Source organism: Protomyctophum parallelum, assembly GCF_964188405.1.
Source record: "Protomyctophum parallelum genome assembly, chromosome: 5".
NCBI lineage: Eukaryota > Metazoa > Chordata > Actinopteri > Myctophiformes > Myctophidae > Protomyctophum > Protomyctophum parallelum.
The window spans coordinates 3,276,045-3,293,547 of NC_139702.1; the positions used below are offsets into that span (position 1 = coordinate 3,276,045).

The window sequence follows — 17,503 nt, forward strand, 5'->3', positions numbered from 1 at the left end:
TTAATGACCTGAAGATTAAACGGCATTTCTCTTTTTTTCATTTTCATTTTCAAAATTGCAATTGCATTTTAATATTGTCCACTAATTACCGGACCATTTTTTTTTTGGAAAATGTAAAATCAAATGATCTTTTATTTATCGTTTTCATTCTGTCATAGAATGAGCACACCTGGAGATGAAATGTAAAAGCTTTTGCATTTTAGATTTATTTTTGTCAATTGACTTTTCGTATTTGCCATTTTGAGTTATGGCAGCTTTATGCTTCCATAGGGGGGAGGGGAGGGGAGGGGAGGGGATGAGGGGTCCAGAGGAGAGGAGAGGAGATGGGGGGGGGAGGAGGGGGAGAGGAGAGGAGATGGGGGGGGGGGAGGAGGGGGGAGAGAACAGCCAGCCTCTCTGACTACAGTACAGCCCAGTAGTAGTAGGCACTAGTTAGAGAAGCTCCCACCATACGCGGGTCTCCGGAGCGACTTAAGCACATTCAAAGGATATTATCTCAGTCTCTGGGTGTCATGGACGGTTTTGTGCAGTAAAAAGTTTTGTGCCGAGTTTTTGCATTCTCTGGCTGGCTAACAAGAGACGCTGACTGTTAAGAGTGCTAGTGCCGGGGCGGCTCGATCAGAAAGGAAACCATATCTGGTCAAAGTATTCGTTGCTGTCACAAAGCAGGACGTTCCGGGCTATAAATAGCGCCGGGGGATAAAAGCACTGGAGGAGGTACGTTGAAGTTGATGCAAAGTAGGGCTATAAAATGTGCAAATGAACTGGTAAACACACGACTGTTCAGCTCTCATGTTATTATAGGCTAAAACATGGTGAGCACGATTGTTAATGTGAGTTATAGTTATTTATGTCGAGTTAATGATAAAATGGCTTGTCATTTAAAGCACGGCTGAATGAAATGTCTCGCAACATAATGACATAGACATTTTGGATGCATAATTAAGATTTAACTCGTGTTTAAAGCAAATCAAATAAATAGCCTGGCTAATCCTACAGTGACAGCTGCAGCATAGCTGCATGCTGGGAGATGCAACAGTTGTGTCAATTCTATGACCTACATCTGAACGGAATGGTATGAGTGTTTTTCCATGCATGCATGATGACCCCTAGAAGAGTTAAGGAGGAGTGAAGACCACACTGATATCTTTAAAGATTATCATACTTCAGCAAAACGTGAAAACTGTTTTCATGACAGCAGTGTTTCTCAAACTGTTTTTCATTCATTCCTCCAAGGACCCCCAGTTTAATCTCTGGGACCCCAATCTCTAATAGCCTACTGTAAAATCCTCAAAGCTAATTTAACCCAGACAGATGCATTATTTGGTTAGCCATTTTGTACAATATAGCTGTTAAATGTCAGAATGGATAAAATACATCTATGAGAGTCTAAATCTTAGGCTAAGACCCGGCCATAGGTCCATTAGGTCTCCAGTCCAAACGAATCACAACCACTGACCTAGACCAGTGAAGACCACATTACTTAAGGAAATAATTTAATCAGTAAATAGTCTATTTTATTATAGTTTGCGTCCATGAACGCATCTGTTATCTTTATCATGCTCTCTACTGGCAGTGGTATATAACTTAGTTTTTAACTTTTTCATGACAGCTTACATTATGTGCTCAATGTGGTTTTGTTAACGGCCTGTAGAAATTAACAACCTGAAAGGTTTACAGACAAATGCAAGGAGCTCTTGGCTGCTGCAGAACAACTTCTGGACTCTGGGAGGGAGCAGATAGTCTCCTCATTACCAAGCTCATGATATACGACTGTAGGCTAAGTGCTGTAGTGTCTATTTTAGTTAAGTGTCCATACTTGTTCAAAGGCAGGCCAGACAATCTGCAATTCACAGCATAGTAGGCCTAATGTTATACATTTGAATCCACTGTGTTTGAGAAAGGGACATCCTAATTATCAGTGGTGGAAAAAAGTACTTAAGTAAAAGTATCAATACTGCAACGTAGAAACACTCTGTTACAAGTAAAAGTCTGGTAATCAAAAGTTACTTGAGTAAAAGTACAAAAGTATAGGCATCAAAATATACTTATAGTACCAAAAGCAAAAGTACTTATTATGCAGAGTATAGGCTACATGTTTAAAATGTATACGAAATCTTTTGAAAATAGCAGATCGGCTATTTTCAAATAGCCAAAGTTTAAATAGGTTTGAAATGGTTAATGTATGTAATGATAATCAGAATCTACAAAGTAAGTTTTCAAAGGATTGTAGTGGACTCAAGTGGAATAAAAGTAAAATATTTGTCCCTGAGATGTATTGGACTATAGACAATTGGAAGTACTCCAGTAAAGTAAAAGTACCTGAAAATTGCAATTATCGGTAAGTAAAGTCCTTGAGTACATCTACTTATGATGCTCTAATTTAGAACAGCAATAATGCCTAGAAATATACCTTGACATACTGTAATCCTTCATGTACACACATCATCATGTTTCTGTTAATCTCTCTAAAACAATGCTTCTCAAAGTGGGGTCCTTGAGGAGGTTCCAGGGGGTCTCGGCAAAATTAATTGATATAATTGGCATCACAATCAGTTTAACCACTTTAACAACATTATTCGGTCTACAAGCTCACAACAACATTTTAACAACATCAATCCTTCCTGGCACAGAACACTTTCAGATGGGGGTCCATGGGGCAGATCCATATTAATTTGCAGGTCCTTGACATATAACAATGTCAGAACCACTGCTCTAAATCACTAATGCTTTGGTACCAATCTCTCTAAAGAGAAGCGTCTCTCTCTTCCTCAGCTGTTTTCCACTGGGAAGAGCTTGGTGTTTGTACCCACAAGATCTACTGTCCTGGCAGTCACGCCTGGGTCAAATAGCTGGTTGTAAATTATTCTCTTCTGCGTCTGCCCTGATGTGCCCGAGTAGGATTTATGACATCTAGTTGAGTTTAGACATTTTCAGTCCAAGAAAAGAAAACCACAATATGGCAAATTCTACCCATCAGTCACTACAAGGGGGCCAACACACTTGGATTTAATTTATGTATTTTTTCATTTTCATTTTCCAAATGCTGGGTCCGAGGTTTGCAAGCATTGAAGCCTAACTTATATAGCCTACTACGACGAGTATATCAATTCAGTGCTGTCAAGTTCTGATTTTCAAGTGTAACAATGTTTACTAGAGATTAGTACCGTCTAACCAACTTGAACCATTAACGTCATTAGCAGAAGTTATCACTGACATTGAGGTGATTTGACGAGTTACTATTTTCACTTCAAACTGACAAAGCTTAATTTAGTTGTACTGCACTGTGTTACAGTTTCCATTGTCACGTGTTAAATGGAAGGATACGTTATTTTCTTTAGTTAAGTGTAAAACAGCACTGTATTCTGATAGTAATCATTGCTATATTTCTTTGTTCAGTATCAGGAGTCTCCATGTCTCTCCAGCTCTTTATTAAACAGAAAATGCATTTTAGGTTAGGATACCAATTATATCCATTATCCAATCAGGATGGAGAACTCAGTAAGAACCCAGATAGATTAAACAAGTGTAATTGGATGTGATGAAACAAATACTGTACATTACTACTATTACACAATTGGAACTTTACTAGAACACTGTAAAAATTAATCTCATAAATGGGTATGCTTTCCTGATTGTCTGAATGTTTGTCACCTTCCTGAAAATGTATTTTCTGTTCATCAAATAGCTGAAGCGGCAGGGAGTCCACTGTTACAGAACAAACACTCTGAGTCTGACTGTGGCTCAGGCGGTAGAGCAGGTCGTCCAATGATCCATGGGTCGGCGGTTCGAATCCCGGCTCCTCCTGTCTACATGTCGAAGTGTCCTTGGGCAAGACACTGAACCCCAAATTGCTCCTGATGTGCTGGTTGGTACCTTGTATGGCTTCCGCCGCAATCGGTGTATGAATGCGTGTGTGTGAATGGGTGAATGTAATGCACAATCTATGTAAAGCGCCTTGGATAAAGGCGCTATATAAATGCACCATTTACCATTTAGTCTGTACCAATGATAACTATCAGAATATTGTGCTTTAACCTTATATCACTTAACCTACCTTTAAATGACAGCAGTGCACAAATGCCATATTGTTATAACTGTACTGTAGCCTACATGAGTGTCGGAGACTAGGATACTTTATTTGCTTATTTTTAATAAGCTGTACACTATATGTAGTCCTGAGAGGTTTGGAAGCAATACGGTCCAGGGACTGTCTGTAATATGTAACATACCTTTGAATATATACATGTGCAGATGTAAAAGCCTTCATGGAAATGGCATTGATTAATTGAAAATGTTATTAACAGTTTGTATAATGGGTACAGTTCAGCGAAAGTACAGTTCAATACAAGTTGTGTTTAAACTGACTTGGCTTCTTGCAGTCGAAGATCCCAGCTCCTTTCCTTGGAAACTTGAATAGTTGGTTGTTCTGGTAATATTACAGTTTCCACGTTTCCGCGTGCGTGTATGTGTCTGTGTGTCTGTCTGTGTGTCTGTCTGTGTGTCTGTGTGTCTGTCTGTGTGTCTGTCTGTCTCTTGTAGTGAAATAGAAACGCCAACATAACCTTATTTTACTGAAAAGAAGAAACATTTTAAATCCAGGCCCCCAGGTTTGTTTGTTTGTTTGGCTTGGCTAGGTCAGTTCAGCCTCTCCTCACAGACTTGAGCGTTATCTGGAGTTGAGCCCAGTTGTACATGTTTGGTTCTGGAACCGCATGTCTGGTCACGGTGCAAGAAGAATTAGAACAAATAATTGAATGGCTTGACCCTGTGCAGGATTCATGTGCAGCACGTAGGAACAAAACAAAATAACAAATGTTTCCACGAATTACTGTCCATGTTGAACACAGAGAATTTAAGAAGTCAAGACATAAATGCCACTTTGTCTTTAGTTAACTAGTAGTTACCGTATGTTCATGGTCCATGTTTGGCAAAGTAGAAGTAGTACATGTTTGCATGAATATCGCTCTGGAACTAAGGCCCATTAATGCCCCTGTATGGACATGATGGAAATAACCACCATGAATGAGTCGGATCCCACAATGAATGTCTCCACAGGACAAAGTCCCCGTGGTCGGTCATGGTGCCATCAGGGCTTGGAGGCGGCAAGCTGGCAACCATGCCAAGCATTCAGCTTTGTTGTGGCGCACACATGTTCTGCCCCACCCCATCCATCATGGATCCTCTTGTCTAACAGCCAAAACAGCGAGTCTTCCCAGACGTGTCATAGACAGAGAGACTAAACACCATCTGTTCTGTCAGTGTCACAATGAAGTTGATGTTCTTTTTGATTAACTTTATTGTCACATCAAAAGTGTACAGGTGTAAAAGATTGAGTAGAAGTTTGTTTTTGTAGTCTGAAAACCCACCTTTTCAGACTTCCATCATGGCCCATAGCACTTACCCTAGTACCCCCTTAAATAGCATTTCTGTAGACTTAGATAGCATTTGATACAGACTTATAGCATGTTATGTAGACGGCACTATAATTGCATTGTATGTAGTCATAGCACGTCATAGTACATATGTATAGCATATTAGTATATATGTATAGTTTATATGTATAGTTTCATTATATAGATATTCCACTGTTACTTTCTTAGCTTACGCATGTTTCATGATAAATGCTGTTTATGTGATGTATTCCCATGCTTTTTTGTTCTTGCTTAATGTAAGTCGCTCTGGATTAAGAGCATCTGCTAAATGCCTAAATTGTAAATTGTCATGAGAATACAGAAAGAAACAAAGGAAATGAAGTACAAATGAGGTAGAATTTCACAGTCCCTTGTGCAAGTAGAGGCCACATTTTGCAGCAGATATAATGTAGCAGCAGGTATTAAAATCACAGTCCTTTGTGTAATGTGCACGTGAGAGAAAACATTTAGCAGCCCATATCAAACATGTACTTGGTTTATACATAGTGATAGTGCAGCCCATATCAAACTGTACTTGGTTTATACATAGTGATAGTGCCAGTGCAGCAGCAATGGGCTATACTGTACTTCCTGGTATCTCCAACCCTTGTTTCAACTCCTCCGCCCCTTTTTGAACATTTAAGTCTATGCACTTTAATTTTTGTTTAGTGTAAATGATGATGTAATTTGTGCCAGCCAAATCTATGGACTTTAATGTTTGTTGAGGGTAAATTATTGTAAGACGTGATCTCGCCGATATATTTTTCACAGACATGGTAATATCAATATATGCCCCCAAACATCTGGGCGCCTCTCACTTCATACAAGTGTGATTTTTGATGGGCGCTAGCACCTCCTATGCCTAACTTTGTGTGTGTTTTTACCACAGCAATGATTTGATTGACTGAGCACGGGATGTGATATATGATGATGTATGATGATAAGAGCGTCCCTCACTTCACACTTCAAGTGTGATGTTTAAGTTAATGCCCTACTTCGTCGTACACGGGTGGTGCACACATTTAGGGAAAATAGCCAATCTACAACGTGTCACATCACAGCGTTGAGAGCTTGTAGAAAATATAAAATGACACAGATGCTTTCCTGGTTTTACTGGGTCATAGTCCACTGCAGTGGTTCTCAACCGTTTACATGTCAAGATTCATATGTATCTATCTGGCCCCATGAACCCCATCAGAACATATTCTGTGCCAGGGATAATAAACCCACACATGATTTAGTGAGTTGTGAGCATGTAGATCTGAAACACATTTTCAGTGTCTTCGAGTAATGCAAAAAAACATCACAATACATCAGAAGATCATACAAAATGTATACATATGAATTACATAGGTTCGAAATAGAAGCTAAGACAAATTTCATACCCAGAGCCCACTTTGAGATGGCTGTACAGATGCCTTGCTGCATGGATTCTATTCCATGCTATTAATCTCTCTTCACTCTATCCATTTGTTTTATTTTCCTCCAGGTCTCTCCCTTTCCCAGGGGCTTTCCAGGGCTTTCCAGGCACTCAACTCAACTGCCAGTGACTTTTCCTTTGCAGGCCGGAGGTCAGTGAGGTCAGTACAACCATGTTGAGGGCAAAAACAAAATCACACTTGTGTGAAGTGAGGGGCGCCCCGATATTTCTTAGGGGCATGTTGATGTTCTCATGTCCGTGAGAATATGAAATGAAAGAAAATGAAATTAAAAATGAAATTAATGTATTACTAGATATTTGTATATGGTGTACCTTGTCATTTACTGCCCTGAACAAACATTATAACTTCCATAGACTTGGCTGGCGATGGGGAATTTATAATTAGGCTCCAAACAACGATTAAAAGTCCATAGACCTTTGTCCCTGCAGACAGACAGACTGCCAGACAGTAGGGATATTAACAATGAATTAAGAATCGAATAATCGCTGTTAAGAAATTATTCAATTATTCAACAGTTAACATTGAATGCTGTCTGTGCATGCGTGGCCGAGGAACGCACATGTGGGCTGGTTAAAAGAAAGTCCTCCCCACCTTGCTAGCCACCGAAATGTTGAATTAAGGAATATAATATGCCTTTTGTATGCTTTCTGTATATCAGCAAAATATATTTTTAATATATTTTTATGTTAGACATTATTGAGGGAAAGTAAGATTGTCTCGTTAAAAAAAAACAGGGTAATTGATCGATAAGGTTATCCCTTATCAATTATTGAATTAATCGATAATTTGAATCCCAGACAGACAGACAGACAGACAGACAATCAAAATCTGCAGTAACTATAGTAACTAAAGTTTTCAAATAATTGTAGTGGACTAAAAGTACAATATTTCTGTGGTGTAGTGTTTTAGAAGTAAGCATAATGAAAACTCCGGTAAGTTAAAAAATATATCTCAAAATTGTAATTAAGTACAGTAAATGTACTTTACAGCTAAAGTCATAATTTCTGAGTCACAGAGTAAATTTGACTGCGTATACGGTATATTTCCTGCCGTAAGTACAGTAAGGTGACTCTGCCGTTTGCAGGTGAACTATAGGCATCATGTCGAAGCTGAAGAAGGAGATGGAGAAGTACTTAGACATTGATGAGGACGAGCTGTTGAAGAAGCTGTCAGAGGATGAGTTACAGCGCTTAGAGGACGAACTGGAGGAGCTGGACCCTGATGTGAGTAGTACATTACTGATTGGTTCATTCATTCATTCAGTTGTTCTCAATCAGTGGTCCTTGAGGGGGTTCCAGGTGGTCCCCGGCTAAATAATGCAAACCAAATAAATGGACCCTTATCTTCTATCTATCTATAAATGCACCAAGTGCACCACGGTTGTCCAGAATCGCCCCAAAAAGACCTCTGCCCGGGCTCTGGACAGTGCAGAGCGCACCCATAGGGACATAGTCGTATTCCGTGTTTTGTGCCTTTTGTGGCAGTCACATCTGGACATTTTCCGTGCCAGCGACCCCCATAAGAGAAGATGTGTTGTTGTTAAAGTGTTTAACCAATATTAAAGATGGAGTGCCGTCATTTTTGTACTTTTTCTGTTTTGTATGTGGACTTAACATTAATTACTCTAATAGACCCCCAGGTGTAGTTAGAAATGTGGTTGAAAAATGTCTTCCCTGTGTATTTCTGGTTTCTCAAAAGGCCCAATCGAGGCCCAGGTCAAAAGGCCCAGTCGAGGCCTGGGCCGTGGCTCAGCGGTTCAGGCACTTTGGCCGGTGGTCCGAGTCTGGTGGTGTGCCGCGGGTTCGACTCCCGATCCCGACGGCCTTTGCTGCATGTCTCTCCCCCATTTCCTGTCAGCCTACTGTCTGTCCCTCTATATATATATATATATATATATATATATATAAAAGGCCCAATAGAAATGGCAGTGATAAAGTGACATTACAATATCATACCCTCCTCCAACCGTTATCAAACAACAACAGCTGTGGGGCTTCAGTTCAGGTGGATCACCACCCACCAGGCAAACCAGGCATACTTAATGAACAGGTGCCACATATAAACACAATTTTAACACTTACTGTACGCTTTTTTTGAAAAAAATATTTGTCCTACTATAATCATCAGTACCTGATGTTCACAAACATTATGATATTGTTTCCTCCCTTAAACCATGAGCATCCGTGGGCGAGGAGTTACTTTGATGTTACTAATTAAAAGTGATACGGTTACAGTATTACTTGTTGTGACTGTGATGATGGTGCATTATGCTGAATCAGGCAGTAAACCGTACATTTATTTTGTACGTTTATTTGTTTTTTAAATAGCGGAGCAACAAGCACACAACGCGTCACATCATGCTATTTGTACTTGGAGTATATGTACTTTTGGATACTTTCACACTGAGTAATATTTGACCAGCACTTGGCTTGATTACTTTGTCCACGAATGGTTGATTGATAGATACTGTATGTATACTCTAGTACAGTGGTTCCCAAACCTTTTCATCTAAGGCATCCCTGAATTACTTCGTTACTTTATAGAACCTTATTCATGCCATATTACGGTACGTAAGTAGTACTACATAGTAGTTTAATTCCTTTATGACAGATTGAAAATAACTTTTATACGTTTATCCACTTGAACCCCAAGAGGTTTGGTGGTCTGTCTTGCGAAGTATAGAGTGTTTAAGTATAGAGGGTTTAAGTATAGAGGGTTTAAGTGGTTACATTTAAGTGATATTAATTAATTTCCAAATATTATCAAGGAATTCTGTGGCACCCTAGGAACTAGAAACCCTGCTCTAGTCCGCACTATAAATACCATGTCATATGGACGCTTAAAGACCACTGCTATAGGTGCTAAGTGAGGGGGGGGGGGGGGGGGGGGGGGGGGGGGGGAGAGAAGAGAGAGAGGAGAGAGAGAGAGAGAGGAGAGAGAGAGAGAGAGAGAGAGAGAGAGAGAGAGAGAGAGAGAGAGAGAGAGAGAGAGAGAGAGAGAGAGAGAGAGAGAGAGAGAGAGAGAGAGAGAGAGAGAGAGAGAGAGAGAGAGAGAGAGAGAGAGAGAGAGAGAGGCCTTCCAGCTGATCTGTAAAAATAAAGGGGGATGAGAGAGAGAGATGCACAGGAGATGGATAGAGAGACCGCACTGCACTGATCCGTCAGACAGCCGCACGCTGATTGAACAAAAATTTGAAGGAGAGTGTTGCTGTCTGTCTGTCATGGTTTTCAGAATTTGTTTGTTATTCATAGCCGTCACCACAGGGAGGGGGGGAGAGAGAGAGAGAGAGAGAGGGAGGGGCTGGGGTAAAATGGATAGAGATTGAGAGAGCGAGCTGAGGGGGAGAGAGAGAGAGAGAGAGAGCGGTGAGAGGGAGGGGGCTGGGGTAAAATGGATAGAGATTGAGAGAGCGAGCTGAGGGGGAGAGAGAGAGAGAGAGCGGTGAGAGGGGAGATAAGATATGAGGCTATAAGTAGCACTTGTGAGGGCCCTGTCTCTGTAGGTATAAGAATAACTCTGGAGGTCTGGCAAACCTCTCTCTGTCAAGTTGGACTTCATTTAACAGTTTTTAGAACATGACCACCTCCAAAATGGACAAAAGGCCCAAACAGCATATGGAGAAAAACCAGTCGTCAGCCCAATAAAACACAACGTAAACCAAGTCAGTCGGGACTCGGGAGTGTGCCGACAGGATAGTACGTCAACCACAGAATCAGATGTGGTTCTGTTTGGTTCCATCTACAGACCTGTGTTGTACGTCTCTCTCTGCCTGTGGTTCTGTTTGATTCCATCTACAGACCTGTGCTGTACGTCTCTCTCTGCCTGTGGTTCTGTTTGATTCCATCTACAGACCTGTGCTGTACGTCTCTCTCTGCCTGTGGTTCTGTTTGGTTCCATCTACAGACCTGTGGTTCTGTTTGGTTCCATCTACAGACCTGTGTTGTACGTCTCTCTCTGCCTGTGGTTCTGTTTGGTTCCATCTACAGACCTGTGTTGTACGTCTCTCTCTGCCTGTGGTTCTGTTTGGTTCCATCTACAGACCTGTGTTGTACGTCTCTCTCTGCCTGTGGTTCTGTTTGGTTCCATCTACAGACCTGTGTTGTACGTCTCTCTCTGCCTGTGGTTCTGTTTGGTTCCATCTACAGACCTGTGTTGTACGTCTCTCTCTGCCTGTGGTTCTGTTTGATTCCATCTACAGACCTGTGGTTCTGTTTGATTCCATCTACAGACCTGTGGTTCTGTTTGATTCCATCTACAGACCTGTGTTGGTTCTGTTTGATTCCATCTACAGACCTGTGCTGTACGTCTCTCTCTGCCTGTGGTTCTGTTTGATTCCATCTACAGACCTGTGCTGTACGTCTCTCTCTGCCTGTGGTTCTGTTTGGTTCCATCTACAGACCTGTGCTGTACGTCTCTCTCTGCCTGTGGTTCTGTTTGATTCCATCTACAGACCTGTGTTGTACGTCTCTCTCTGCCTGTGGTTCTGTTTGGTTCCATCTACAGACCTGTGTTGTACTGTACGTCTCTCTCTGCCTGTGGTTCTGTTTGGTTCCATCTACAGACCTGTGCTGTACGTCTCTCTCTGCCTGTGGTTCTGTTTGATTCCATCTACAGACCTGTGTTGTACGTCTCTCTCTGCCTGTGGTTCTGTTTGGTTCCATCTACAGACCTGTGCTGTACGTCTCTCTCTGCCTTGTGTCTCTACTGTGCTCCAAATCTAAATAAAGTCAAAACTCACTGAAAACAAAAGGCAGGAGTGAGTGAGGTAACAGTGTTTAGCCCGGGATTGAACTGGGAACTGGGAACCTCACAGTTCCCACCCGGCTGCTCTACCCCTGAGCCACTGCGTTAAACATACATAAACAAGAGCAGACATAGACATGTACATGGTCACAAGATCCAGATAATAACAGTTTAAAAATATAAGTGCAACAGTACAACCAACCATCCCCTCACCCACATCACCCCTTTTCATCACTGATGGCAGCTATGAATGAGAATGTATACGTATTGCTTTTAGTTGCAGGGGCCTCTAGCCGTTGGTCTGAAGGCAATAAGTGATATTAAGGATTTAAGGGGTGAGAGCTGTCTGCTCTAATAGATGGCACTTTCTGGAGCACCTGCTCGTCATACTGTATACATGACTCAGACAGCTGAATTGTACCCCCACAATCTTACCAGCTAGCCCCCTTAACAACACCGTTAAGGGAATTCTTATGTCTACCGCCAAGGTTTCCATAGCAACAATGAAAGCCCTGTAGAACAGAATCATCAGTGACTTATCCACCTGAAATGTGGTTAGCTTCCGTAAACAGAAGAGGCGCTGCTTCTTACACAACATTTCAGTATGTGAATAAAATTTCAGATGATTGTTGATAATGGACCCTAAATATATGATAGGTCTGGTTACCAAATCCACTTGATGGCCATTTTTGACACTACTGCACTACTCTGACCGCGGAGTGGACGCTGGGGGCGTGTGCTCTCTTCCACGTCATCAGTGCCCATACCCTAGGTGGGGTTGGCAAAAGGGCCTTTCTGTGTAGAGTTTGCATGTTGCATGGTACCTTCACAAAAAGCAGTAATCCTGGTCTCTATACTGCCCCCCCCAACCCGGCCAGCCGGGTGCCTGATGGAGGGGAAAGGAACTGGTTGGAATAACGTGTTCCTTCTATACGCTACTGTACGTCCAACCGGGGAAACTAACATGTCAGGTGAACTAAACTAACGTGTCAGGTGAAAAGAAGCGTCTTGGACTCATCGTGCATTGAAGGAAGCATGAGGTCAGTCCGTTGCTAACCCCAAATTGGCAGAGGGAGTGTAGTGCCCAGGATTACATCAGAATCTGATTAGACAATTGACACTGAGTGAAAAAGAAAGTGTTACAAAAAGAGTGGGGAAAGAAGTAGAACACAACCTTGGGGTGAGTCGGTAGATGATGTTACTCATGTTAGTTCTATTCACTCTTAGTCTTAACCTCTGGGTTCTATTTGTGAGGAAATCAAGAACCCAACTAATAATACCTGCATGAGTCTAAGCCGAAGTTGTTAACTATTTTTGTGGCTGATGAGAAGTCAACAAAAAGCAGCCTAGCATGTTTCATGCTGACTTCCAGATGTTTATATAGAAGGTTCAATAAGGTGATGGTAGTATCGGACACCCCTCTCTTGCCCTGTAACTACACTACACTACACTGCTCTGAATTCTATTTACAGTGATGTGATTATTACAGTGTTTATTGTAAGTTGCATTATATATTATGCATTATAAATTGCTAAGAAACAATATGTTGTTTTTCTTTGCTCATCCAATGGTAGAATGCGTTGTTGCCAGCGGGCATGAGGCAGAAGGACCAGACCAAGAAGTCTCCTACCGGAATGTTCCAGAGAGACAACCTGCTGGCTCACCTGGAGAAACAAGCCAAAGAGCATCCTGACAAAGAAGATCTGGTGCCCTTTACTGGAGAGAAGAGAGGTTTTTGATTCAATACTTTATTAACAGTTTGCCAAAAGGTACAGAGGTACAGTTATACAATAATGCTAAAAGCAATGCACACAAAAAGCCCTGGGGGCTTGTTTCCATTGTGGTCCAATGTATCGAATTGATCAAGACATAGGCTGTATGTGAAAACAGTTGGGGGTAGGAGGGAATGAAGAAAGAATGAGAGGAAGAGAGGAAGAAAGAAGGGGAGGAAGAGAGAAAGAAAGAGAGAGAAACAAAATGATGATAGTGAAAGTAGAAGTAAGAGAGGGAGAAAGAGGGCTCACGGGTGGCACAGGGTCCTACCCACCACCACCACCACCGTGGATAGTATACTAAGGGCTCCATTTTCGTCTCCGCCGTTACCCATGACGTGGCACGCAAGTCAGCCGCTGCCCGAAAGATTACGAGTATAGGAGCTTGCTCTGTCCCTTAATGGTATTTTGGTCCAGCGTCACCCGCTATCTATTATGCTGACACATGGCATGACATGGGCGTGTTGGCACGCTTTCCCCTAAATTACTATTTTGGTCACACACATTTGGGAAGGCGCATAGTGGAGTTTAAAAGCACCCGTAAAGCCGTAATGCCAAATTAGTTTGGTATATCGGCACACACTGCGTCTGTGCGCCTGCAATGGAGATGTCCACGGAGTCAGGCAGCGTCATCTCTCCTTATTCTCCTATGCATCTCTTTGTAATTTTCCTATAATCAGCTGAAGTGAGTGCCTGCCACTTCCTTGTGTCCATTGTGTTTATATAATTGTAATATTGTACAGTCAAAGAAGTTATTTGGCTTCTGCCAGGCATTGTGCGGCGTGCACGTCTGCACGATTCCATTTGCTCGTTCAGTTTCATCACCCCATAGCGCAGCGAATGGGGTTTAATCCGTTTTACCGAACTTTTCAAGTGAGACTTCAAGGCAGCAACACATCACTCTTCCATGGGCTATAGACCGTAAGGCTATGAAGCAATATAGAACAGGGCATAACGGGCAACGGATAAGGGATCTCTTAAAGGCAATGGCATGTGGCACGGTGATTGGTTTAATTATCGTAACGCCCAAACCACACCTATGCATAATGTAACGGGTAACGGAGGTGTTTTAGGGACATAGACAGGTAACCAAAATACCAACTTTAGTGGGGGAACACCCCTTCCCCACTGCTAAATCCCCAAATAGAATATTCAGAACGAAAATGGAGCCCAATGGGTTTGTATCGTCCACGGTGCCTCTGGCTTGGCTGGGTATCCTTACAAGCACATATTGTGGTGTTTGCAGGAGGGCGATCCAATGCACATGGTGGGGTGTGACGAAGGGTGACAGATACCAGGCATCTCTGGTTGAAACCCTAGAAGCTCTGTCTGCTGTGATCCCAAAATGTCCATGGTTCCCCAAGTCCAGCACTGTTTTTGGGGGATCCCCGGATGATTAGCTTAATAATGTGCAACATTGGTTTCTCAACAGTAAATAAATCGGTACAATATACTAGGTAAGTGTATACTGGGTATCTGCACAATTTTAAAGGGACAATTGAATGCTTTTACGACCCAAATATGACATAAGAAATAGGTAAACATTATGAAAATAGCTCTTGTGAGCTTGTAGTTTGGCTATTTTCACAATGTTTATCTGAGTCAAACTAAATTGTCAGGGTCCCCGGTTCAAATATGATTATTTTGGGCAGCCGTGGCCTGAAAGGTTTGTAAACCCTGACATTAGACCAGTGGTTCTCAAACCTTTTGGCTGGCTCAATGTTCTTACCCACGTTGTTTCTCAGTTGCGGTCAAGGCTGACGGTACTTGTGGTGTGGTATCGGGTCAGGTGTGTGGTACTTTTTTTAGATAGATCTTACTGTAACAGGTGTCATGAACGGACTTAACCATGACAAAAATGGGAGACAACACACAGGAGTAAATGTCAAAAACAAGTATTTATTTTAACTTAGTCAACTAAATTATACTTAACCGGTGAAGTGGGGTGTGAGTCATCAGTTGGATCAGTAGTGTATTGCATGTGTGGATGTGTGAAAGTGTAGTGTATGTGCAAGTGCAGCAACTCAGGTCAAAAACTAACTAAAAGGAGCCACAGAACAAACATTGTTCCCTAGGCAGGAGAGAGAGAGGAATGGCCTTGACCAGCCTGCTTAAATAGGCTGAGCCCAATTGGAGTCAGGTGTGCCTCCTCATCTAGGCCCACCCCTGCAGGCTGGTCCCCTCCTCCTGCACATGAACAGAGAACAGCATTAACACCAGACACAAACAGGATGGGTCATCACACAGGAAGATCAAGTAAAGACTGACAGGAAAGAGGGAGAGAGAGAAGGGGAGAGACATGCAGCAAAGGTCGTCATGAACGGGACTCAAACACGCAACGTGCTGTCAGGCCAAAGCCTGTATGTGGCATGATGCGCCTGGACCGCTTGGCCAGCGGGCGCCCCGAAGGAATCACCTGAATCACCTGATGAAGGCCGTTCACGGCCGAAACGTTGTGTATTAATTATGGTGTTTTGAATAAAAAGCAAACACCTTGGAGCAAATCTGTGTGCGGACTCTCCTCTCTTCACCCCGAAGGATTGAGTCTTGACTGGCTTCTGTATGGAGCACACAGTCGCGACCCCCAGGATGAGATGTGAGAACCACCGCATTAGACATGTCACTATTACATGTATTGCACCATGGACCTAAAACATAATTACACCTGAATACCAGAATCCATAAATACTAGAATGTAATCTCAAAGCATATTCATATTCCACAAACTTTCTTTATAATATTAATTGATATACCATATTATGGTGACATTTTGTTCTTCTCTTTGTCTATCCTGTCTGTCTTTCACTCTCTGCTGGACTTTCTGTCTGTCTGCCTGCCTGCCTGCCTGCCTGCCTGCCTGCCTGCCTGCCTGCCTGCCTGCCTGCCACACACACAGACACACACACACACACACACACACACACACACACACACACACACACACACACACACACACACACACACACACACACACACACACACACACACACACACACACACACACGCTCTAGTCAGTCAGACGCGGTGACGACAGGCCAGGGTTCTCCATGACATCATGTGATACCTCAAGGTTTCAGATGTTGCATAATTTCATGAAGTCATTTCTGCGACCCTCCCTAACATTGTTTTTATTGTCAAATTATATTTAGTCATAGTTTGTACTTTGTAGTCATCCTAGCTTAATTATTATTTCGTTTTTATTCAGTTTTTGCCCGTGAAATAACTAAGGTAATCGGCAAACATTTGTAACCATAGTTTTAGTCGAAATCAACACTGCATCGATGCATCATGATTAGAGTTTAGAGATGTACTGATATAATGTAGACTAGAGTGTGGAAAAGAGGTGAAGATTGAAGAAGTGAGTGCAAGCAGGTTGGAACAGGTGGAGAAACGTGTCAGGTGTGAAAGGAAAGTATCAGCAAGAATGAAAGGGAAGTTGTACAAGACGGTGGTGAGACCAGCTATGTTGTATGGTTTAGAGAGACAGTTACACTGAAGAAAAGACAGGAAGCAGAGCTGGAGGTAGCAGAGACTAAAATGTTGAGGTTCTCTCTGGGAGTAACACGGATGGATAGGACCAGGAACGAGTACATCAGAGGGACAGCGCATGTCAGATGTTTTGGAGATAAAGCCAGAGAGGCCAGACTGAGATGCTTTGGACACGTACAGAGGTGGGATAGTGAGATGCTTTGGACACGTACAGAGGTGGGATAGTGAGATGCTTTGGACACGTACAGAGGTGGGATAGTGAGATGCTTTGGACACGTACAGAGGTGGGATAGTGAGATGCTTTGGACACGTACAGAGGTGGGATAGTGAGATGCTTTGGACACGTACAGAGGAGGGATAGTGAGATGCTTTGGACACGTACAGAGGTGGGATAGTGAGATGCTTTGGACACGTACAGAGGTGGGATAGTGAGATGCTTTGGACACGTACAGAGGTGGCATAGTGAGATGCTTTGGACACGTACAGAGGAGGGATAGTGAGATGCTTTGGACACGTACAGAGGTGGGATAGTGAGATGCTTTGGACACGTACAGAGGTGGGATAGTGAGATGCTTTGGACACGTACAGAGGTGGGATAGTGAGATGCTTTGGACACGTACAGAGGTGGGATAGTGAGATGCTT

The 17,503-nt window shown here is 42.5% G+C and overlaps 1 protein-coding gene across 6 annotated transcripts in view; it reads left to right on the forward strand.

Annotated features, from left to right (window-relative positions):
* Positions 1 to 431: 431 nt before the first annotated feature.
* tmod1 (tropomodulin 1) overlaps positions 432 to 17,503 on the forward strand; it is a gene marked incomplete at its 3' end in the record, with an annotated part of 36,903 nt that continues 19,831 nt past the window's right edge. For 5 of the 6 annotated variants that reach the window (XM_083766065.1, XM_083766069.1, XM_083766070.1 and 2 more), the window contains exons 1-4: positions 432 to 717; positions 6,904 to 6,994; positions 7,941 to 8,079; positions 13,174 to 13,330. In XM_083766065.1, coding sequence (XP_083622191.1) covers positions 7,957 to 8,079; positions 13,174 to 13,330 — 280 coding nt within the window. In that variant the 5' untranslated portion in view covers positions 432 to 717; positions 6,904 to 6,994; positions 7,941 to 7,956. Of the gene's footprint in view, positions 718 to 6,903; positions 6,999 to 7,940; positions 8,080 to 13,173; positions 13,331 to 17,503 lie in introns of all 6 variants that reach the window. The other variant, XM_083766066.1, reaches the window with a different exon arrangement.